The 24725-nt window shown below is 35.7% G+C and overlaps 1 protein-coding gene across 1 annotated transcript in view; it reads left to right on the top strand.

Moving 5' to 3' along the window:
* Nucleotides 1–24725, top strand: part of GRM7 (glutamate metabotropic receptor 7) — a 1568320-nt gene that overhangs the window by 456807 nt on the left and 1086788 nt on the right. Inside the window, exon 2 of the mRNA XM_007945853.2 lies at nucleotides 18275–18491. Within this exon, the coding sequence (XP_007944044.1) occupies nucleotides 18275–18491 (217 nt within the window). The remainder of the gene's footprint in view (nucleotides 1–18274; nucleotides 18492–24725) is intronic.

Genomic DNA, 24725 nt, shown 5'->3' with positions numbered 1-24725 from the left:
ACAAAAATAACTATTGAATATCCATCAGAGAAGGAGAATAATGAAGGAAAAAAAGTGGGAAAATGCAAAAAAAAAAATAATAAAATAAAAAATAACAAGGAATGGTGTTAACCATGAAAGAGAAAAAAAAAAAAAAAATTGCAACCAGGAACAGGGAAAATAAAAAAGCTGTAAACTAGAATCTGGGAGAGGAAGAAAAGAATAATAATAAAAGGAAAAGAATTAATAACAATTATAGTAGTTTTAAAACAGATAAAAACAAATGAACTAAAAAACAGGAAATAGAAAAAAAGAATAAGGTCAGTGTGAGGCAGGGCACCCAGGCTCCATCCCAGCATGCAGACTGGGATGGAATTCCTGCTGGCCTAGAAGTTGGATTGGAGTGAGGGATGGCTGCACCTTTGTTCACCAAGGGGTGTGGGGTATAAGAGTAACAAGGGGAATGTTGTACCTTTCCAGTCATCCATGTCTGGAATGTCCTTGGGTTTCCCAGCAAGTGGGGCCTGTTCTTAAGTACCTGGAATCTGGGAGAATGCTGTTGCTTTAAATATCCAAAATGGTCAAGCCACTTGCAAACATTCAAAATGCCTGTGCTCTCTGGACAGACAAAAGTCCACAGCTCAGCCTGCCTTCCTCTTTGCTGTTTCCCCTTTTATTTCCTGACTACCAGAGCAGTCCTCTGTGCAGTCCCTGGCTAGCAGGGCTGATTTTTAGGTTAATTCTTAGGTCCTACCACCACTTGGCAATTTCCATGCTGTCTGTGCTGTCAGGATCGCAGCCAGACCACAGCTCCATATGTCTCTTTTTTTGGTATTTTCATGAAAATTCTTCTGCTAGGTGGAGTTTAGTCCACTTCTATATATTTCCCTTCAAAGCTCAGGGGTCCAGGATTATCTTCTCTATCTGTATTAATTGGTTCCCCTTTTCTTTGTTGAAGAGGGTCTGTGCAGTCTTTCTGCCTATTCTGCCATCTTACTGGAACTCGCAAAGTACTTGTATGTTTTAACTTTTATTGTGGTGAAAACACACAGGAGACATTCACGAACATAATAACTTCTCCATTTACAGCTCAGGGACATTGATGACATTTTTCATGATGTGCCACCATTATTGCTATTGAAAGCGTTTCTTTCACCTAAAAATTCTCACCATTGCTTGATGGAGTGTCACTTGTTCTTACTGGTCTCTATCAAGGCATATGTGTCCTATTGAGTCAATCTTGTGGGTGAAGCAATTCCAAGTTCTAATTGGCCAACCTGTGTCACATGTGCCTGTATCTGAAACTTGAATGACAATCTTCCTTCATTTACTTTGGAGAACCACACTTTCTCATCTCTGAGTTTCTTCAGCAATTCAGAGTGCTATGATCAAAAGAAATCTGAATGGATACTGGATGGGCAAAAACAGTGAATATTTATAACTATGTGTACCTATTTCACTGGGTTGATATAAAAAAATCAATGTGGTTATACATATGATAGAAATACTAAAATGTCTAGTATATATGTTGTTGCTAGTTGTCTAGAGTGAGACCCTATGTACACAGAACAAAATATTGCCCAATTCTGCACCATCTTCATGACTGTTACCCATCAGTGCAGCCATTGTATATCTTGAGTACCTTCCAACCTAAAGGGTTCATATTCCAGCAACATATCTAAAATGTTATATTATGCTCCATAAGGTTTTCTTTGGCTAATTTTCGAATGGAGATCTGGTAGTGTACTGCCTAAGACACTTGACTGCTAACCGGAAGGCTGGCAGTTCAAACCCACCAGCCACTTCTTGGAAGGAAGGTTGGGCAATCTACTTCTGTAGTGACACTGCCTCGAAACCCAAGGAGGGGTCGCTATGATTCGGGTCTGACTTGATGGCACATAATAACAACAGCAACAATTTTTGGAAGTTGGTCATCAGACCTTTTTTCCTAGTCTGTCTTAGTCTGGAAGCTCAGTTGGAACCTGTCCACCATAGATAACACTGCTGGTTTGAAATATTGATAGCATAGCATCTAGCATCATAACAACATAGCAGGATCACAGTAGGACAAACTGAGAGACAAGTAGTGACCAATTCATACATAATTGTCGTTGTTAGCTGCTGCCAAGTCAGTTTTGACTCATAATGACCTTATGGACAACAGAACAAAACAATGATCTGTCTTGTGCCATCCTCATAATTTTTGCCATGCTTGAGACCATCATCACAGCCATGGTGTCAATCCATCTTGTTGAAAGTTTTCTCCTTTTTTTACTGACCCTCTATTTTACCAGTCATGATGTCCTTCTCCAGGGATTGGCACCTTCTGACAACATGACCAAAATATAAGATATGTAGTCTGGCCATTCTCACTTCTAAGGAGGTTTCTAGCTATACTTTCTTCAAGACAGATTTGTTCATTCTTCTAGCAGTCCATGGTACAGTCAATATTCTTCACCAATTTCACAACTCAAATTCAGTCTTCCTTATACATTATCCAGCTCACACATATGTATGAAGGTTGTGAAAATCCATGCCTTAATTCTGGTGAACCTCAGTCTTCAAAGTACCATCTTTGCTCTTTAACATTTTAAAGAGGTCTTTTGCAGCAGATTTGCCCAATTCAATATGTCATTTGATTTCTTGACTGTTGCTTGCATGGGTGTTCATTATAAACCCAAGTGAAATGAAATTCCAGTCACAACTTCTATCTTTTTTTTCATTTATCTTGATGTTGCTTATTGGTCCAGTTGTGAGGATTTTGTTTTCTTTTTCTAAGGTGTAATCCACACTGAGGGCTGTAGTCTTTATATAGCAATTTGTCAACAGCAATAAACAAAACCAATTAATAAAAACAAAACCAGCTAGCATTCTTTTAAGCATAAAACCCATAGCCTTTGAGTTGATTCCAACACATAGTGACCCTATAAGACAAACTAGAATTGCCCTATAAGTTTTCTAAGAATACACTTTATGGAAGCAGACTGTTATATTTTTCTTCCATGAAGCAGCTGGTAGTTCCAACCACTGACTTTTTGTTTAGTGGCTGAACACTAAATCACTGCACCATACATTTGACTTGCAGTTTATACATAACACTACTTGGATCTTAAGGAAATGATTACATATAACTTGAAGAATGTTGGAGGTGTTGGATGTGCTGCAATTGGAGGAATTAAAAGTGGTAAAAAGAAATTCGTCTTAAAAATTAATAATAATCTCTCTCCTGAGTAATTTAAATGTGAGTAAAACTCCAGATTTTAAATTAATTCAAAGTTATTTGTCATCCTTTATTATTTGGAATAAATAAATACATACTACCAAAACCCAAATTGCTGCTGAGTCTTTCTAATATAAGCAGATATGTAATCTAGGAGTTTGGGGGGGGGGAGTTAAATGCAAATGAAAGGGAGTGATGCTTCAAAGAATGTGCCTGAAAGAGTTATTCAACCATTTTCCTTTTTTTAGGATCCATATCAATAAAGCTTAATAAGAACTAAGAGTGAAATTATTGCTAACTGTGAACTTAATAATACCCTACTGGGAGTTCATTAATATCTCAACAGGTACACTGAAGCATTATCTTAATTGCACATGATACTTTCAGAAATTGCCTTTTACAAGTTTTGTGGAAACTACCCTCTGGAAGAAGTATTTAATACATTTGGTATTGCCTTCTCTAGCTGTGCAAATCCTCCAGGAACAAAAGAATGGAAATCTTACTCACCTTACCCAAAATAAGACTTTCCAAGACGATTAACCTTGTCATTGGCACTGCCCTTATAATATCTAATGGGAAGCTCATAATGCATCAAACCAATCTCAGATCTTTCATTTTTCTAAATAACTGATATGACTCCTTCATTTACATAAATATTTTGGAAGGTAATTTATTTTTATGAAAATCAAATTTATTCTGAAGTAGTGGTGACCAACTGAATTTTCAACATATATGTTAATTTAATCTAGTCCACATCAGGACTTAAGTCTTCATTTATTTTAACAGGTGCTGATGGCAAGGTGAGGTATAAGGAGGTATACTTCCAAGGCAGTGATGCCCATTTGCCTGCTGGCATTTGCCTATGTAGTGACTGGTGTTGTTGTTAGGTACCATAAAGTCAGCTAGGACTCATAGCAACCCTACGTACAACAGAATGAAACACTGCCTTGTCCTGTGCCAGCCTCACAATCCTTGCTATATCTGAAGAAATGACTAAGTTTAGAATAGCTCAATCTTTTCCTAATTTAGTGAAAGTTTGTCATACACCTAATATTTGGCTTTATATATATTAAAAATTATATAGAATTATTTTTATATATTGTTTCTTTTCTTTAGTTGTCTTCTTTTCTCCTTTTCTTCCTTTCCTTCCTCCTTCTTTCATTCTTCCTTTCTCTTTTTCTCTTGCTCTCTGTCTCCTCTTCTATCCCTCTCTCTTCCTTTTTTTCTTTCTTTTATTTGAGAGTTGTTATTCTTGTTACCTGTTGTAGAGTCAGACCTGACTCATAGCAACCACTCTTTGGGTTTCTGAGGCAATATCATGATGCAAGTAGATTGCCCAACCTTCCTTCTGAGGAATGACTGATGGGTTTGACCCGCTAGCCTTCTGGTTAGCAGTTAACTAAGTGCTTTAGGCACTATGCTACCAAAGCTCCTACTAGAGGGTAGCAATGTTAAAATAAAAGTGTTTAGCTAGAACCCAGGACCGAGAATCCCAAAACCATATTTCTTACTAGAATCTGACAGCTGAGATTGGTTCCTGAGGGGACAGGGCTCAGAAGAAAACAGAGCAGATTTGCCCTTTTCGAAGTGGTAAGTCCTGTTAAGCCTTAAAGAATTGGACTTAGTCCTACAGTACCATGGTATGTAGTGCCTATAATTGCCTGACCAAGGGCTTATGAAAAAGAACAGTGAGCAGCCTCCTGGTCGCTAAATGGTGCCTGATGTCTTTGCTTTTGAAATCCCATCCAAATTTCAGTTTTTCATGTTTTAGCATTCCATTCATAAATAAGGTAATCTCAGAGAAAAGTATGTTGAGGGAAAAAAAAAAATGGATGAGAGACTAAAGGTGCTATCATAGATGTAGATATAGGGCAGGAATCACTGCCAAATGTTGTAGGTCTTTCTGGATGAACCAACTATGTATAAGTGGGACAAACTAAACGACAGTGCTTTCCACTTGGAGCCTGTTTTTTCTTTTAAATGATTCAATTTGTTCATTTACTGACTTATTAATTCATTCAATAAATATTATAGGTTTCCTATTTTATATTAATAATCCTTGGTTAGCACACTTGGCTGATAAACAAAAGATTGGAAGTTCAGGTCTACCCAGAGGCACCTTATTAGGTCACCTGGGTGATCTAATCTTGAAATATCAGCCACCGAAAACTCTATGGTGCACATTCTACTCAAATATACATGAGTTTACCATGAGTCAGAACTGATTCATTGGCAACTGGTACCTGATCCGGACAAAAAGAAGAACACCAAATTTACTGTCGTTGAGTTGATTCTGATTCGTAATGACACCCATTGGTTTCCGAGGCTATAAATCTTTATGGAAGTAGATTGCCCTATTTTCTTTCCATGGAGCAGCTAGTGGGTTTGAATTACTGACCTGGTTAGCAGCCAGATGCCTTATCCGCTATGCCACCAGAGCTCCTTCTGTACCTCATAGGTTGATACAATGGTGAACAAGATTCTTGCCCTTCATAAGGGTAAGTACCCTCGAACAAAGGAAAGAACAACAAACAGATAATTATTTAGAATTGTGACACTTCTTACCAAAGAAAACTACAGTGGACCAGAATTTATCAACAGCTTTTCCTATAAACTCACTGTACTTTCTAGGGCAAAGACTAGAGAAGTTAGGAGTGAGCCTTGAGTGCCTCTGAGTTGTAGGTATGTGCCACTAATTGGATATAATTTAACTTTTGATTAATATTTCAAACCAATTCATATTTCAGAATTCAATCACTACAATATCTTTTATTGGTAAAATATTAATATTGATGACTTGAAAGCCTCCATAAGGCGTATGATGCATGTTATTTATATGTCCATTTCATTTCTTATGAAATTAGTCTCCTAATTTCTTTGTTTCTCTTAGATTCACAGGCATTCTAAGTCCCTTAAATGTGCATAAATATTTCAAAGGTTAAGTTAGGACCAAAGTGAATTTGACTTTTTTATTTCTATTTTAAGATTAAGATATGGGCTTGGGGAATGCTGCATTTGATGATGTGAAGAATGATGGTTTTTATTGCTGTTTTTATTCCCAATTTGCTTTTCAATATTTTAAAAGGGTCAGGAACATTGGCTTCTACATAAATTTTAAATGATAACATTGAAGCATGACAAATACTCTATTTTAAAAACTTGATCACTTGAAACCACTTTTCCATCTTGCCATCAGAGTTACCTGGCATGTGTCTTGGGAGAAATAATTGGAGAAGCTCAGGAGATTTTGCTTAAGAAAGAAATTTGAAAGAGGGAAAATCCTTTTCAAGTATTTGAAGAAACTCACAGAGAAATGAAATTCACTTTGTGGGAGGCAAGAAAAAAATCAAATGGCTAAGGAGAACAGGTGCTGGCAGCCCAACAATGTCAATGAGTAGAAGCCATTGAGAAATAGGTTGTCCAATCATCTTCAATAATGCAAAAGAGGAAATGTGGAGACAGGGAGAGCCTGACAAAAGTTCTATCCCCTCCAATTCGATAGCTTGGTGATTTGACTATACTTCATACCCTAAAGAATTCTTAAAGATCCAGAAGAATGTTGGTTATGAATAGCATGAATAGAAGTAACATGGAAAAGTAAACCTGCCTTTTTCCTGTGTGGAAATGTATGCAATTATTTCCTCAAGAGATGTTAGATTTATTGCTGATGTCCATGATATTATCTCATTTACTATAAGGCTTTATACAATTATAAACAATAGTTAAAATACAATAAAATGACCCTAAATAACATATGACTATAAACTAGAAATTAGATCTCTATTTAGGCACAAGAGGCGTCAAAAAGAGGAAAATTCATAGAAAGTACATTCTTCACTTGAAACCCTTTTAAAGGAAGTGTAAATGCCATAGAGATGTCAGTGGAAACAAACAAATGCCATTTTATCCAAGAAGTCAGATGATTACTACCTTGTTCAAACTGAGAAATAACATACTCAATGACTTTATGACAACATACTGGAGAGTTTGAATTGTTTTTTTATACATGAATAGTAAATTTTGCAAGCCATCCTAGAGGTTGAGATATCTGTTTAATGCTTTTATTTTTACAATTCTTGTAAATATATGTATATAATTTTATAGGAAAACACATAAATGACATGCAAGTAAATTTTTGGTTCTGGAAACAAAGCTATTCATTTTCTATTCATTTGAGAAATAAACAAAAATTGAGATCCTAGCATATGACAACCATAAAAATAAATCATAGATGCATAAAATATTGAATGTGAAAAACAACTTTTCACATGTAGAGTAAGGAAATCGAGGTGGTGATAGCAATGATCAAGAAGACAGAAAAATTTTCTTATAACTGATAACCTGGAAGCTATAAAATTAATATAGACATAGCAGATAGTAGGAAGGCAGGATGAAAAAGATACCATGGACTTGTTAAAAACCACATTTCCCTATTTTATATTAAAATAAATAGGCAATTTATAGGCATATTGAGAGATAAAAAGGTTTTTTGTATTTTAATTTGTTTTAAAAAGAAAAATGAGACAAATTAAAAGGAAAGCGTTAACTAAATAGCAGAGTAAGTAATATGTGGATACATCAGTTTTCATTATGTAGTCTAGGGATGTGGGAAAAACTTGAGGTGAGTTTGCAAACGACTGGTCTAAAGAAAAGGCTTCCTTTTTCAAAATTTATTTAAAGTATAAAAATTAAGAGAAAATTAACTGAAATATGGACTATGTTATTGGTAAACTATAAGCATATATTTCCCATATATATATATATATACACACACACACATATATATGATAAGAGTGAGAAGTAGAAGAGACAGAAGTAAATTAGGGGAAGTAGGCAAAATAAGTCATACTTTTTCCTGTGGTGCACTTGATGATTCATGCCCATTTGGACTTTTATTTCTGTTAAGACTAATAATGAGATTAAAAACACATTGACAAGTTTAGATAAAATGAAGATAATTAATTACTATTCTTCAGTCTAATAAAAATTTCACTTTGATCTATTTTGTAGTCTCTTTTTATGTAATTGTGGTTTCACAGCTTTTTAAAAGAAAGAATTAAGAGTTGTATGAATTTGGTCTGTAACTTTTGAAGAGAGGAAGGTAGATCACCATAAAGATTTGAGTGTTTTGTAATATTCATTAGTTCAGATTTGAATTAGCTCTAAGGATGCTGTTTTAGGCTTTTAAAAATAGTGAGCCCACCACACAAGACACTAGAGCGAAACAATTAATCTTACAGTGATATTAGAATACCACAACATCCAGTACAAAGCAGCAGCACACTATTTGGAGAGGTTATAAATTAACCTGAAGCATCTATCTATCTATCTATCTATCTATTTATCTATCTATCTATCTATCTATCTATCTATCTATATCTACCTATACTCTTTAGGAAAATTTAATGTGTTCTTTATTGGAAAAGGGGCCAGAAAGTACATTTTAAACATGAGAGAGTGAATTTATACATAAGTATTGGCTCTGAGGATATGGACACTCAGGATGAAACAGCCCCAAGGGAATAAGTAAATTTTCTTCCCACAATGGGATACTAGAACCATGTACACTGTATGATAGCTGGTTGACATAAGAAACACTTTGAAGATACTGTCATAAGTAATGTGTTAGCTGAGATGTTAAGAAGGCCCTTTTAGAACAGGTGAAAACAGTCATGAGATTATCTCTATTTTTCTAATAGAAGAGAACTAAAAGCTCTCAGAGTAAAGGTATGAAAGCAGACAAAAAATCCAATGGCAAACTATTCAAGAAAGGGGACAAGGATTAACTGTTATCAGAAATGTAAGTGGATGAGTATGGTACAAAGGAACTGAAAGAAATTATAAAGTGCGATGTTTTCTAACAGATTTGAAGTTCTTTTAAAGAGGAATTACAGCACTGGGGTTAAGAGTGAAGGATTTAGAGATGTATTTACTACAGGTCCCAGATCTTCCACTTACTTAGATGTGACCTACAAAACATTTCTATAACTCTCTGTGAGATATTTTCTTTACTTGTAAAATCAGAATGCTAAGGGTTACTTAGATGGATTGTTGTGAAGATTAAAATAAGATAATGCATTACAGCATTTATGGTCCCTTGCATATGAAACACTAAATGATGAATTATGTTATTATAATTATTCTGTGATTGTTCTTGGAACAGATTAACCTACATTTTCTGGGGAAGTGACATTCTATATTCCAAATAAAAATAAGGAAGACCCATATTGATAGGAAATATAAAGAAAGTGCTTCCAAGAAGCATATGTTAGAGAGTGACATGGAGTCTGGGTAAAGGTTCCTAGAGTATTGTTAAAGAGAGTTATGCATTTATATAGAGAAGGGAACGTAAGGCCAAATCATCTAGAAGCCCCTTCTGAACTCTAAAGTCTCTTCCTCAATCTAAAGAAATGCAGAAGGAGCACTAAGATTGTATGTTGATAGAATCAATTTTAAATAACAATCTGAATTCTTCATTTGACTGTATATTTTTCAAAATAAGAAATTATATTAATTGGTTTTAAAAATACTCTCTGTTGAGATAGAACAAGGAAATCTATTTGCATTAGTATCTTTAGTGTGTTCCTAGAAATTCTAGCTGATATAATTGGAAAAGAAAACTAAATGAATTATGAAAACATGACTGCTTACCTATAAATCCCAAAGAAATAAAGTGAAAGCAATTAGAATTAATAAGAATTTTAATAATGGTGTAAATCACAAAGTAAATATACAAAAATTAATAGGTATATATATGTGCAATAAATAATAAGCAAAATGAAAATTTTATCTCATTCATAATGGAATAAAAATAAAAATAAGCTAGAAATTAAGTTAATAAGCAAAGTGCAAGGCCTAGGTGGAGATGATTATAGAAGTGTACTAAGTTTACCAGGAATGAAAAGTGGAGAGATGAAAATACACTTTTTCCAAAGAAGATAATGTTTTATAAACGATTGTGTTGCCCCTAGATGAATATATAAAAACAATGGAAATTTATTATGAAAATGAGAAAAACATGTTAAATTTCAGATGCAATATTAAACACATTTGATCACCCATGTTCATTTTTAAAAGAATATTAATGAAGGGAGAATATGTTCTGAGCTAAAATAATAACACACTAGCCCCAGACTAAGAAGATAGAATAGTGGAATGGCAGAAGATATAAGCTAAAATGTAAAGGTATTTATGAATGTAGTATATGGTAAGATAGGACTTTTCCATTTAATTATTTCTTGTTTAATTATTAAATTTCCTAATCAACTGTTAAATGTATATTGCTGGGGTAAGTAGTTAATTATTTAGAAGGGAAAATATAAATTATTATCCCACCATATTTAACATCCTGAAGTGAATTCCATATAGAGATTGATATAAATGTAAACTTTGAATATATATTTTATGTGGAAGGACAGCTTGAACATTATTCTTAGAGAGTATCCATGGTAGGTGCAGAGGTTTGAATTAGCTCTAAGGATGTTGTTTTAGGCTTTTAATGATAGTGAAAATCTGAAAAATGTTTAAATATTTTAGTGAAACTTAAGTTTAGGCTAGGTTACAACTCCATACAACAGAATATGATCAATGAGAGAGAGAGAGTGCATGAATAAGGGTGTTGCAAAGGAAGGGAAGGGGAAATTAAGACCTACATTTAAATTTTTGTATATGTATTTGTACGTCTATACATATGAAATGGAATCCACTTTATGGCAATGAATTGTATAAAAGCAATCCTCAGGTTATGAATGCTGATTTACAAACAATTCCTCCTTGTGCTTTAATACAGGACTTTGTATCGGTTCTGTCATAGCCAATGAAGTGAAAAAGGAGTAGAGCTGAATTTTTACATGTTAGGTAATTCCTTACAGTAACTGAAATTAGAAAAGTTGGAGCTGTGGAATGGGAGACTTGGAAGAGGTGTAATGAGTCCTTTCAAGAGCCTGATGCATGATTATTTACCAGACTGTGGAGAGCCATACCCATTCAGAGCGGCACAATTGGCTGCCATCTCTGAGTAGGGCTCCACCGTCTTTGAATGCGGTACCACCATTTTTGAACTCCCTTGAGCATGACTGATCTGGGAAGAACCAGTTCAAACTTCCACTTTGAAATGATTGAACCAACTACTACTTACAACAAATTCTTCATCATAATCACCTTTATTTTCTGCATGTTCAGCTTTTAAATCATAGAAAAGGCTTTGAGCCTTTTCTTGAACTAAAGTAAGACTAAATACGAATTGTATGCATCTGTTCTGACAGACGTACAAATACTGACAAATTTGTCTGACTTACTATTAGGAATGAATCTTGTTTGTAACTTTGGGACTGCATATAAATACACACACACCTTTTTCTCTGACCCTCTACTTTACAAAGCATGATATCCTTCTCTAGGGATAGATTCCTTCTGACACATGACCAAAGCAGATGACATGAAATCTGGCCATTTTTGCTTCTAAGGAACATTCCAACTGTATTTCTTCTAAGACAGTCCATGTTATTTTCAATATTCTTGGATAACATTACAATTCAAATGGTGCAATTCTTTGGTCTTCCATATTCATTGTCCAGCGTTCACATGCATATGAGATGATTAAAAATATTATGTCTTGGGTCAGGCACACGTTAGTCTTCAAAGTGACGTTTATTCTGTAACACTTTAAAGAGTTCTTTTGCAGCAGATTTGCACAGTGCAATATGTTGTCTGATTTTTTAACTGCTGCTTCCATGGGCATTGATTATGGATCCAAGTAAACTGAAATCCCTAGCAACTTTAATAATCTTTTCTTCATTCATTTTGATGTTGCTTATTGGTCCAGTTGTGATGATTTTAGTTTTCTTTATGTTGAGTTTATCTGAGCAGGTTGAAGTTACTGATCTTCATCAATGTTTTAAAATCTTCTTCACTTTCAGCAAACAAGGTTGTATCATCTGTGTATTACAGGTTCTTAATTAGTCTTCCTCCAAACCTGATGACTTGTTCTTCCAGCTCTAATTTATGGCAGCTTGTTTGTTGTTATGTGCGCTCAAGTCAGACCCAACTCATAGCAACCCCTCCTTGGGTTTCCGAGGTGGTATCACTATGGAAGTAGCTTGCCTAACCTTCATTCCGAGGAGTGGCTGGTGGGTTTGAACCACCAGCCTTCTGGTTAGAAGTCAAGTGCCTTCTGCCTATTTATTTATTTATTTTTTTAGCTGAGAGTTAAGCCACAGGAGTGAGATCAATTCCAGGCCCAAATGGTAACTCAGGACCATATTCTCAGGAATCTCACCAGTCTTTATCAAACTAGTAAGCATTGTGGGTTGTCTTTTTTTTGTGTGTGTATCTGTGTGATTTTGAGGTTTGTTCCACATTTTTCTCCTGCTCTATACAAGCTGTCCAATTTTGATCCTTTTCCTAAAGGTTGGCATTGGTAGCCGGGCACCATGTAGTCCTGGTCTCAGGGTCATATAGGTTGAGGTTCTCATAGTCCATTAGTCCTTTGGACTAACTATTTCCATGTGTCTTTGATTTTCTCCTCTCTTCTTTGCTCTGGATGAGGGGAGAGATCAATTGTTGCCTCTTTGATGGCTGCTCACAAGCTTTTAAGACTTCAGTTGCTACGCACTGAAGTAAGATGTAGAGAAATATGTTTGTATACTGTGTTGTCCCAATTTAACTTAATGCTCCCCTGACCATGGTCCCCAGCCCTCTGGTTTAGTGACCTACTCTCAAGGTGTTTATTTGTGTATCAGAAGTTATCCTAACTTTGCCTCCTGTTCTGGAGTGCATATGGACATTTTTATAGCACATAAAAGACATATGTAGGAATATCATATGCCAAATCTATGTATGGTCATGCGTATATTTCCATTTGCCTATCCATGTATGTCTACCTATGTATTCACTTATGTATTAGTGTTTTCTGTTACTGTTAATACAGTACTCTGTCTGCAATAGTATTTGTCTTCATTGTCTGTACCTCTTGTGAACCTCTTCATATCTTCATTTTCCTTAGTGATACTTGCTAGTCATTTGTTTTTGTTATATTGGTTTTCCCTTCACACATATCAAACCTATCTCTTAATTATCCATCTATTCTCCACCCCCATTTCCTCTCCTCCCATCCCTGATAACCAACAAAGAAAATTTCCTTCCCCGTGTAGCCCTTACAGTGACTTTTTATAATAAGGAACTTGTACAATATTTGTCCATCAGTGATTATGGTATTTCACTCAGTATAATATCCTCCATGTTCATCCATGTTATGAGTAATTCACTGATTCTTCATTATTCTTTAATGTTGCATAGTATTCCATTGTGTGTATGTAACATAGTTTGGTTATCCTTTCATTTGTTGATGAGTATTTAAGTTGTTTCTATCTCTTTGCTATTGTAAATAGTGCTGCTGTGAAAATGAATGTGCATATATTTATTTATGTCCAGGATCTCAGCTCTTTAGGCTATATTCCTACTAATGGGAGTGCTGGATCAAATGCTATTTCTAGTTCCCTTTTTAAGGAAATACCATACTGTTTTCCACAGTGGCTCTACCATTTTACAGTCCCACCAGCAGTGTATGAGAGTCCCAGTCTCTCCACACCCTCACTAGCATTTGTTGTTTTCTGTGCTGTTGAACTTTGCTATTATTGCTGGAATGAGGTAATATCTCATTGATGTTTTGATTTTCATTTTTCTAATGGCTAATAATCACAAGCATTTATGTGGGTGTTGGCTGTCTGAATATCTTCTTGGGTGAAGTGTCTGTATATATCAATTGCCCATTTTTGAAGTGGAATGTTTGTCTTTTTGATGTGGAGGTGTAGAACTTTTCTATAAATTTTAGAGATAAATCTCTTGTCAGATATGTCATTGCCAAGTATTTTTGCCCAATATGTAGGTTGTCTTTTTACTTTTGAGAAATCTTCTCATGCATATAAGAATGTAATTTTTAGAAGGTCCAGGTCATTCATTTCTGTTCTGCTGTTTGTGCATTTTGGGTGATTCTTGATAGTCCATTTATACCATAAATTGGGTCCCTAAGTTTGTTCCTATTTTGTCTTTGATGAACTTTATAGTTTTGTGTTTTACATTTAAGTCTTTGATCTCTCCTGAGGTTTTTTTTGTGTTTGGTGTGAGGAATGGATCTTTTTTCATTTTCCTGCAAATGAATAACCAGTTTTACCAGCACCATTTGTTGAAGAGACTACCTCTTCCCCCATTGAATTGTTTTTGTCCCTTTATCAAAGATCACCTATCCACAGATAGATGGATCTGTTTCTGGATTCTCAACTGAATCCCACTAGTCTATTTGTCTATCACTGTACCAATACCAGGCTGTTTTGACTACTGTGGTTGTATGGTAGGTTTTGAGATGGGAGAGTGTGAGACCGCCTACATTATTTTTCTTCTTCAGTACTGCGTTGTTTATTCATGCTCTTTTTCCTTTCAATATAAAATTACTGATTGTTTTTTCCATGTTTTTAAGAATGTTGATGGAGTTTGGATCAAGCCATCTTAATAACTTTTCACTGTCTTATTTATAATATTCTTGATATCATCCCACAACTGATATGGTCTTCGGTCATTGGTGTTCAATGTGTTGTATCTATGATCTCTAAATTCAGGTAGGATATAAGCAAAGTCATATATTGGGTCTTGTGGACTTGTTTTAATTTTCTTCAGCTTCAATTTGAACTTCCATATGAGGAATTGATGGTCTGTTCCACAGTCAGCTTCTGGCCCTGTTTTGACTAATGATGTAGAACCTCTCTATTGCTTCTTTTACACACCCACACATGCTCACACACACACATAAAGGAAGGAAAGAAGAAAGGAAGGAAAGAAGAAAGAAAGAATGAATGAACTCAAATAGAATTTGACTCATAGCTACCGCAGTGTATTTCTGAGGCTGTAAATCTTTATGGAAGTAGAAGACTTCCACTAAGTGGCTGGTGGATTTGGACCTCTGAATTTCTGGTTAGAAGTCAATGATTTGATACCTGCATATTCCACTTAGTGAAGTCCACAAATATAGTCAACATTTAATACTAAAGAAATGTATATGTCATTGGTCTTGTAAAATTTTATCATGCAATCTCCAGCTTCATTTCTTTTACCAGTACCATAGTTTCTAACTACTGATGGTTCTTCTTTGCTTCCAATTTTTCCATTCCTATCACCAGTAATAATCCATCCACCTAGATTGCATGTTTAGATACTTACATATAGCAGAAGTTGTAAAATTATTCAATTTCTTCATCTTTTGCTTTAGTGGTTAATGCATAAATTTGAATAGCATCATCAACTGGTCTTCCTTATAGGTATATGGATATTATCCTATCACTGACATCATTGTACTTCAGGATAGATGTTGAAGTGTTCTTTTTGATGATGAATACCACACCATTCCTTTTTAATTTGTCATTTCTAGCATAGTAGACCATATGATTGTCTGATTCAAAATGTTCAATACCAGTCTATTTTAGCTCACTAATGCTTAGGATATCAATCTTTATGCATTTCATTTCATTTTTGACAACTTCCAATTTTCCTAGATTCATACTTCATACTTTCCACTTTATGATATTAATGAGTATTTGCAGGTGTTTCTTATTTTTAACATGCTATGTCAGCAAATGAAGGTCCTGGAAGGTTTATTCCATCCATCTCATTAAGGTCAATTCTACTTTGGGGAGGCACTCTTCCCCAGTCATATTTTGAGTGTCTTCCAATTTGAGGGGCTCTTCTTCCAGCACTATATCAGGCTTAAAGAACTAACAGATCCGTCCTGGAGGAAGTGCAGCCAGAATGCTCCTTGGAAGCAAGAATGGCCAGACTTCATCTCACCTATTTTGGTCATGTTGTAAGAAGGGACCATTCCCTGGAGAAGGATGTCATGCTTGGTAGGGTGGAAGGTCGACGAAAGAGGGGGAGGCCTTCAACGAGATGGATTGACACGGTGGCTGCAATGATGGGCTCCAGTATAGCAGGGATTGTGGGGCTGGCACAGGATCGGGCAGTGTTTCGTTCTGCTGTGCATGGGGTCACTATGAGTTGGAAATGACTCGACAGCACTTAACAACAACAACAACAACAACTTAAAAAAAGGTGGCAAAGAAAGTGAATTTTATAGAAGTGTTAATTAGCCTTAAGCAATAACAAATGGATATACTTCAGGCAAAATGCACAGAAAGAAAATAAATAGCTCCAAATTTAGTTGGATTTTCAGGGCTCACATAATCAATTTGAGTATAACTTCAGCATCTTTAGACATTTGGGATTAACATGAGCAAAGGTCATGAGATAGCTGAAGAGTCCTTATGATGAAAGCAGAAGTAAGACCCAGAAGAGCTTTCAAGGTGACTTTTGTCATATTCAATCCTTCTTACTGGTGGATCAATTGTAAAAATCCAAATCAACTACATACTAGTGGTAATGTTAAGGGAAAGAACCAAGAACAAGAATGGGGAGTGCTTTGAAGTGATGAGCAGCTGCAGATGTGAAGAATGATATTAGCCAGGTTTCTCATTTATGGCTACTTTGGGTCACCACTAAGTATTTGGGACCCCAGGCAAGTTTTTTTTTTTTTTTTTTTTTTTTGCAATATCCATTTCTTTTTATGTAAATAACTTGAGTCAGTGAGAATCAGTGTGTCAGATCCATTCAGGCAGCCCAATCTCACATGATCCCAAGAAGTAAATACTATACATCTGGGGAGCAGTTCACTTGCCATGCCATCCTCCTGGAAGTAGGGCCTTATTATATGGGTTCTTAGGATGCCCCAACAGGCATGGGTCCTGTAACAACTCCTCAGGAAATCTCGTAGATTCCATGTGGGGTAGAGGTTCAGAGAGTGCTCTGAAGGGCAAAAATGGGGATCAGAGGCCCATGTGGACCATCCATTTCCAGGACGTGAAGAGAGGCAAACAATATTGAGAAAAGCCCTCCATAGTGCAAGTACCACTAGGGTGAAGGCCCTCAAGCAGGAAACTCCCTTGCCTGGGTCTTTGGCTGGTGTTGAGTGACTTCAAAACATTATTTATTTTTTTTTTTCAAGCTTTTATTGTGATTTGGCTGAATGTTTAAAGAGCAAATTCATTTTTCATACAGCAATTCATACACTTTTTTTTTCATGAAATTGACTGCAATCGCCACACTGTAACAGCTCTCTCCTCACTTCCTTTCTGTACTTACCTCTTTCTTGTGTCTTTCTTTCTTATTCATTCCTGCCTCCTGAGCTATCTCCCTATACAAATACTGCACTTCTGGTCTCCCAGAATTGATCCTTCTAAGGAATATATCTACCTGTTATAAATGTTCACCCTATGTACCTATCTATTGTTTGGCTGGAAGCCACTGGAGTGAGCTCACTTCCAGGCCTGAAAGGTGAATAGGGGATATAGTCTTGGGGCTTTCACCAGGCTCTGTCAAACCAGTGAGCCTGATCTTTTTTATGGTTTTGCATTTTGTTCCACATTTTTTCCCCACTCTATCCAATATCTCTCGCACTGATCCCTTTCCAAGTGGTTGGCAGTGATAGCTGGACACCATCTAGTTCTTCTTTTTTCATGGTCATATAGTCTGAAGTTTGCATGGTCATAACATTCTTGTGAAGACTAAATGTGATAATGAATGCCATTTCCTTAGATATAGCCTCACAGGTCATCAGCAACAATCAGTGTTAGATGACTAAATGATGTCTACCAGAACTCTTAAAGCGTGGCAACTAAACCAACCTTTATATTCTCTCCAGTTAGGCTGTTGTGTTTTTCTTTCCCATTAGTTTATGAGAAGCAAAGCATAATGCAAAAAGTTAGAATGGTTATGGATTCTTTTTTCCTAACCACCATAACCTTGACTTTGCAAATCCAATGTCATCCCCATTCCCTCTTCCCAAAAGGAGAAAACAAAAAGGTGAGGAACAAAAGAAGTTACATGTAAATGGTCTACAATTACATGGTGTGTTTGGCGAAACACTCTTGCCTTCGAAGCTCAAGCCTTAGTATTTTGAAGAAATTGTCATAGATATAAATGAATCTCTTCACTCTTGATGGTGTGCTTTAATGTGGTCCTTTCTTGTCTTTTCAGATCCCTCAGATTAGTTATGCGTCAACGGCACCCGAGTTAAGTGACGACAGGCGCTATGACTTCTTCTCTCGCGTGGTCCCACCCGATTCCTTCCAAGCGCAAGCCATGGTAGATATTGTGAAGGCCCTAGGCTGGAATTACGTATCTACTCTCGCATCTGAAGGAAGTTATGGAGAAAAAGGTGTGGAATCCTTCACGCAGATTTCCAAAGAGGCAGGTAGGAAGAGCTTGGAATGCTCAAGCTGACCCTCTTCAAATACTGTGGCTTGAAATGTTCCTTCCAGACTTTATTAAGCTGTCAGTATTGATATTGCCTTGTCTTCACTTCCACCTTGCCCAAGTCCTGTGACATGGTTTTCATTTATGACACTTTGTTGTTTTTAGAGAGCATATTTTCAAAGTTGTGAAACTGAAGTCTCTTAAGTGCTAGTGAAAGGAATGAAGAAAATGTACTACAATTGTGGCCTACAGCTTGCTTGGGCAAACCTGTGAAAATGTGAATAGAGGTTCCTGACCATGGATGCTCTTTCTCCAGAATGGGGAGGATTGTTTAGAGTTTTGTGAAGCCAATCACAGTGCTGCTCCTTTTGAAAAGGAATAACACAGACAGCGTTGTCTGACATAGCTGAGGCAAAATTAATTAAATTATCCATGAAAAGTCATTTAGACAAATTGTCTTTGAAACTTTAGATTATTTTAAGAAAAACAGTTCTATTAAGTAGCACTTGGAGAAGCCTGTTTTCTGTTTCTTTAGTCAGATTGGAAGTAATGAGTTCAAATGTTTGGCCAGCTAGACTCCATTGGAAAAAAATTTAAAAAATGACACAAAATCGTCAGGCTTAAGAATCATGACAATAAATATTGAGGCTTTGCATATATATATATATATATATATATACACATATATATATATATATATATATATATATATATGAGTGTTACACATGCTTGGATATTCCTAAATAGTCTGGTACTCAGCTTTGTTTGTAAGAATTTCATTTAATCCAAATTGTTATTGACCAGAACACTTAACTCATCTTAAAAACAAACAAGCAAACAAGGCAATAGAGACAAAGATCCTTTTCATGAGGAAAAATGGTATAAATCCAGAGGACAGGGCTTTGAGTATTGACTGTCATACTACAGATACACATCAGACATATAATGCTTCACCATTGAGGTGGCATACATGCCCACAGCTGTTAAGAGGAAGAAGTCAGTGTTTTCTTATAAACACCATGCTTTTAATTAAGTACATCATTCTTAGCTCTAGTGTCCAAATATTCATTGGAGAGTTGGGTTATTCCTAACCTCTTCCTTCTGATGGAAACACTTAATCTTCACCCCTTTAACTCCAAAAATAACAACAACAAAAAACTTACTGCTGCTGAGTCGGTTCCGACTCATAGCAACCCCTCCTTAGGTTTCTGAGGCAGTATCTCTATGGAAGTAGATTGCCCAGTCTTCCTTCTGAGGAGTGATTGATGTATTTGAATCTCCAGCCTTCCAGTTAACAGTCAAATGCCTTACTTGGGCACTACACCATCAGAGTAACTCCTAAACATTTATAGATCTAATCCTAAAAGAAGCCCCTGGGTGTCACAAAGGTTAAGTGCTCCACTACTACTGAAAGATTGTTGGTTTGAACCCACACAGAGGCTCCTTTAAAGACAAGCCTAGTGGCGATCTTTTTCTGAAAAGTCACCACCTTGAAAACCCTATGGAGCAATTCTACTCTGAACAAATAGCGTCACCATAAGTCTGAATCAACATGACTATAATTCATAAGCCTAAACCCCTTTTCTAGGTTCAAAAATAGACAAATAAACAACAACAAAAAAATTGTCTCTTAGCTTGCCCTTGTGTTTCCAATAATTTCTCCCACATCCCCATTACAATTATCACATTCATATAATATCTTTTTTTTTTTTTTTCCCTACCTTGCCTCCTAGTCTCTATGCAGAGATCATATCTGTCTTCTTCACAACTGCAAACTTAGCTGCTATGTTTCCAATGCGGGGGGGGACTACTATAATTTAGTTAGAAAATTTCAAATTAGGAAAGCAATCTTAACTCTGGCTCTGTGACATGCTGTGATTTGTAGGAGTCATTAACAATGGACACTGAATAATTTCAGATGCCTGTGTTTTTATTTGTTTCTTTGAATCTTGCTTTGATCAAAATAGTTTTGTGGATGACATAGAAAAAACATCTGAAATAAGAAAATAAAAACAATAAATGAGATACTGAAGAGAAAAATATGGGTCAAATAGCAAGATAATATTAAGTTAAATAGTAAGAAACTAAGAGCTAATGTTTGGGTACCATCTTGTATACATCATTGCTACAAATAGATCTCAAATTCAGAGCTGAACTTTCCACCAGACAAAGCAAAGAGCACTACTTGTTCTGTTCCACAGTTTATAGTGTTCCTAAAGTTAGAATCATGTTGATTGTTCAGTTATAAGATCAAGAAAAATGTTCGCTTTGTAAACATTATTTCTTTTATATCTCTGTAAAAAAGTAATATAGGCAGATCAGTTTCATATAGCTGATAAGTTTCATGTAGCTGTATTTTCTTGGTGTCACTTCGTGGAAGCATAAGGTATAAAGGACAAGCAAAGTCCACTATTTAAAGACTTTGCAATAAAGGAAGCCTTTATGATAGAGTCTGGACTCCCCAGCTCAGATTTTTAACTAATCCTGCATTCAAATGACCAAGTTCACAAATAAAGGTTGTATCATTGGCAGACATTTTGGATGAAATGCTTCAATCTGAGAGCCATTCCTGTTGGGAACAAGAGTAGCTAAAAAACCAGCTGGTGCTGCCAAAATGTGAGAAAACATTGAAGTTCAAATAATGTCTAGCAGATCCTTTCCTCTTCTTTTATAATTATTATGGCATTTGACATGTATTTATAATAAAATTCATTGGAGCCATATCATATGTGCAATTAATTTAAATTAATTCATTTATGTGGTCAACAAGCACTGCCCAGAACCCCACCAAATAAGGGGATAGAGGGGAAATTATAGTTTAAGTGGCACGGAGTATGCCTCTGCACTCAGTTTTTGACTTAGAGAAAACATGAGAAGGAAACATGATTCTGTTGTTCAAGTCAGTTTTGCTTCTGTGTACCTATGTTAGATAGAACATCTTGCTACCCTAAAGATGATCTGGTATTTAAAGATAGACATTCATATCCAAAAGCAGCTCTGGTGGTACAATGCCTAAGACATTTGTCTGCTAACCACAAGGTTGGCAGTTCAAACCCAGTAGCCAATTGGTGGAAGAAAGATGAGGCAATCTACTTCCTTAAAGATTCACCACTTTGGAAACCCAATGGGGGTTGCTATGAGTCAGAATTGACTAGATAGCAGTAGGGGTTTTGGGTTTCACTCATATTTCATGATTTCTAAAAAAAATCCTGCTATTTCTTCTGATGCTCAATAAAATAAGAAACAATATATTCTATTTAAGGCATTACTGGGAAATATACATACTGAAGGCATTTAAGACATTTAAGGCATTACTTGCTCTATTGGCATTACTGGGAAATATACATACTGAAGGAAACCTGGTGATGCAACAATTAAGCATTTGGATGTTAACCAAAAGATTGCCAGTTTGAGCCTAGCCATATGTTCCAAGGAAGAAAGACTTGATCTGTTTCTGTAAAGGTTATAGCCTAGGAAACCCTGCAGAGCAATTCTACTTTTCAACATGGGGTAACTGTAAGTCAGAATTAACTTAATGGCTCAACAAAAGCAACCATGGGAATGCTTAAGAAATTTCTAGGATAATTTTAAATGTACTCATTTTTCCCTGCCTGATGACTACAGAACTTGACCCACAAGAAAGATAAAATTCCACTGTGTAAGAGAGATGTTTTGACACAGAGAAATGCTACCAGACTAGTTATGGTATCTGAAAGACCTGGATTTTGGTCTTACATTTCAATTCCATGATGTGAAATTTTGACATGTGCTTAACTTTTCAAACCTCAGCTTCCTCATATAAAAATGCAATTAATGATATATTCTTCATCATAATAAAAAAAGAAATATGATCATGAGGAAGTGCTTAACACCCAACAATACCTGATGAGTTCCCAATAAATCAGTAGAGTAATTTTGAATTTTGAATGATAGTTGACATTTGCCTTTAAGTTGTAATTACTGGATCATCTACTTTATAAGGTTACAAGTCTTATTAGTTAGTATACTTTCACCATGTAAGAAGAATAAGAGTATCAGGAAGCAAACTATTCACACTGGTGTGTGTATGTATGGGGTCACAGCAAGCTGGAAAGATTCACCTCCATTCTTTCTGTGCATTTGGGCTTTGAAGATTGTGATTTTTTTCATTTACAAATGGCTATAAGCACTTAATTCTTTTAGAATGCTTTAATTCCAGAATTTACTTCAGACTCAAGTTCTGAGGCAGAGGCTACTTGTAAAACCACAGCCTAATTTACCTCCACCATGTGCACAGTCATAGGACAAAACTGAGTGCTACTTTCTCATGTTCTGGTAGAACAAATCAAGACAATGATATCAGAGAAAAGAGAGCATACTTTAGCAGAGGACCATATATATAATTGGGACCTTATAAATGGAGCATGGGAGCCTAGTTACAATTTGTGTGAACTATCAAAGAAAACAATAATTCTTGCTCTCACATATAAACCTTATAAGGTGTAATTATACTTGAATGCTGCTCTTTGTTGAACTTGCAAAGTGGGCACTAACAATTGTCTCAGACAGTGAAATTTTATAAAACATTTATATTTGCATACATAGTTTTGTGTATTTAAAGGGATGCATGTATAATCAATAAACAACTTATTCCTTAATATGACAGGGAATGAGAAATATTCACTGTCAGCATGCTTTAAAATTCAAGTCAACATAATAAACTAAATAACTCAAATTAGTCCTAAAGACTCTCTTTTGTATATGAGGGTCAAGAAAAATATTTACTATAGTATATGACCCTAATTAATTCCAGATCCTTTGAACCAAATTTTATTAAAGGATTACAGACTATTGATTTATGAGTCATATAAACATATAATCATAGTTTCTGGATGATTTTTTGGAGAATTCCATGTGTAATGCTTTACAATATGACACAAACACTAATTTGTTATTACCATGGTATTGTGATACATGTCAATTTTACATTAAATTAACGTTTAAAATATGCTTTTGATATTTCATACCTACCCCTCAATATAGTTATGTCACTTGGTCTTATAAAGAAAGTAAACATTATCATTCTTCAGATAAACTTTCAAAACTCACTGCCATTGAGTCTATTCTGACTCATAGTGAATCCCATTGGACTGTAAATCTTTACAGAAACAGACTGCCTCATCTTTCTTTTGCAGAGCAGCTGGCTGGTTTGAATAATGAACTTTCAGTTAGCAGCCAAATGCCTTAACCACTCACTACACCACCAGAGCTCCTTTCAGATAAACTCTAGACTAATTGAAAAAGAAGTGAGCTTGTACCATCGCCTAGAATATTCTTCCCTAGAATAATTAGGAAAAGACCTGATCACTATTAATTACTAGTCAGACTTCAGGAACTAGTCGGATTTGCTTGTTATATTTTTAGCATTGCCCACCTCCTTTCTTCATAGATGTTAATGTTCTGTTTCTTTGTGCAGTTTTCTAGTTGTCAGTCTTCACATTCCTGCAAGCTTTATGAAGGCAAGGGCCATGTCCTGTGTCCCTATGATCTAGCATAATTCCTGGCATACAGAAAACATTCATATTTATTTAAAAGGGAAGAAGAGAAGAAAGGAAAATTTATATTGTATTATTCTCCCCTTTGTCTTTTAGAAAAAAAGAAAACATGTAGTTTGAGGACTTATTATATACAATTCTACTTGTGAGACTTACTAACTTATATACAAGATCTGTTTTCCAGCTGTGCCTTATTGCATTCTGAATCTATACTCTTCTTTCCTCTTGATACTGCCCCATCTCCCCTCCAAATTACAGCAGGATTGTGCAATATGGCTAAAATTCCCTGTACTGTAATACTGTAATCTACACTGAACTTGAGGATTTTCCCATTTTTAATTTTGTTTTGGTCTGTGTTTATGTCATGGTTCACATGGAAAATTCTGGAACATTTTGACAAGTAGTTGAACTGTTTCCCTTATGAAGTGTTCAGTGACCTAAGCTTAAATACAGGTATTAGATATGCAAGGGTTTAATTTCAAAACACAAAATCCTAAGAACTCTCATAATATCACTTATCTTTCGATGTCATTAATACTTGACTATAACCAGAAGGCCGGTGGTTCAAACCCGTTGACCATAGCTTGGAAGAAAGATTGGGCAATCTACTTCCATAGTGATACTGCCTTAGAAACCCAAAGAGGGGTCACTATGAGTTGGATCCAACTCGATGGCAGTGAGGTTTTTTTTTTTTTTTT

This window comes from Orycteropus afer, unplaced genomic scaffold (assembly GCF_000298275.1).
Source record: "Orycteropus afer afer isolate SDZICR_OR568_19922 unplaced genomic scaffold, OryAfe1.0 scaffold00144, whole genome shotgun sequence".
Lineage (NCBI taxonomy): Eukaryota > Metazoa > Chordata > Mammalia > Tubulidentata > Orycteropodidae > Orycteropus > Orycteropus afer.
The sequence above is the reverse complement of the archived record's forward strand: the minus strand, read 5'-3'. Positions and strand labels throughout refer to the sequence as shown.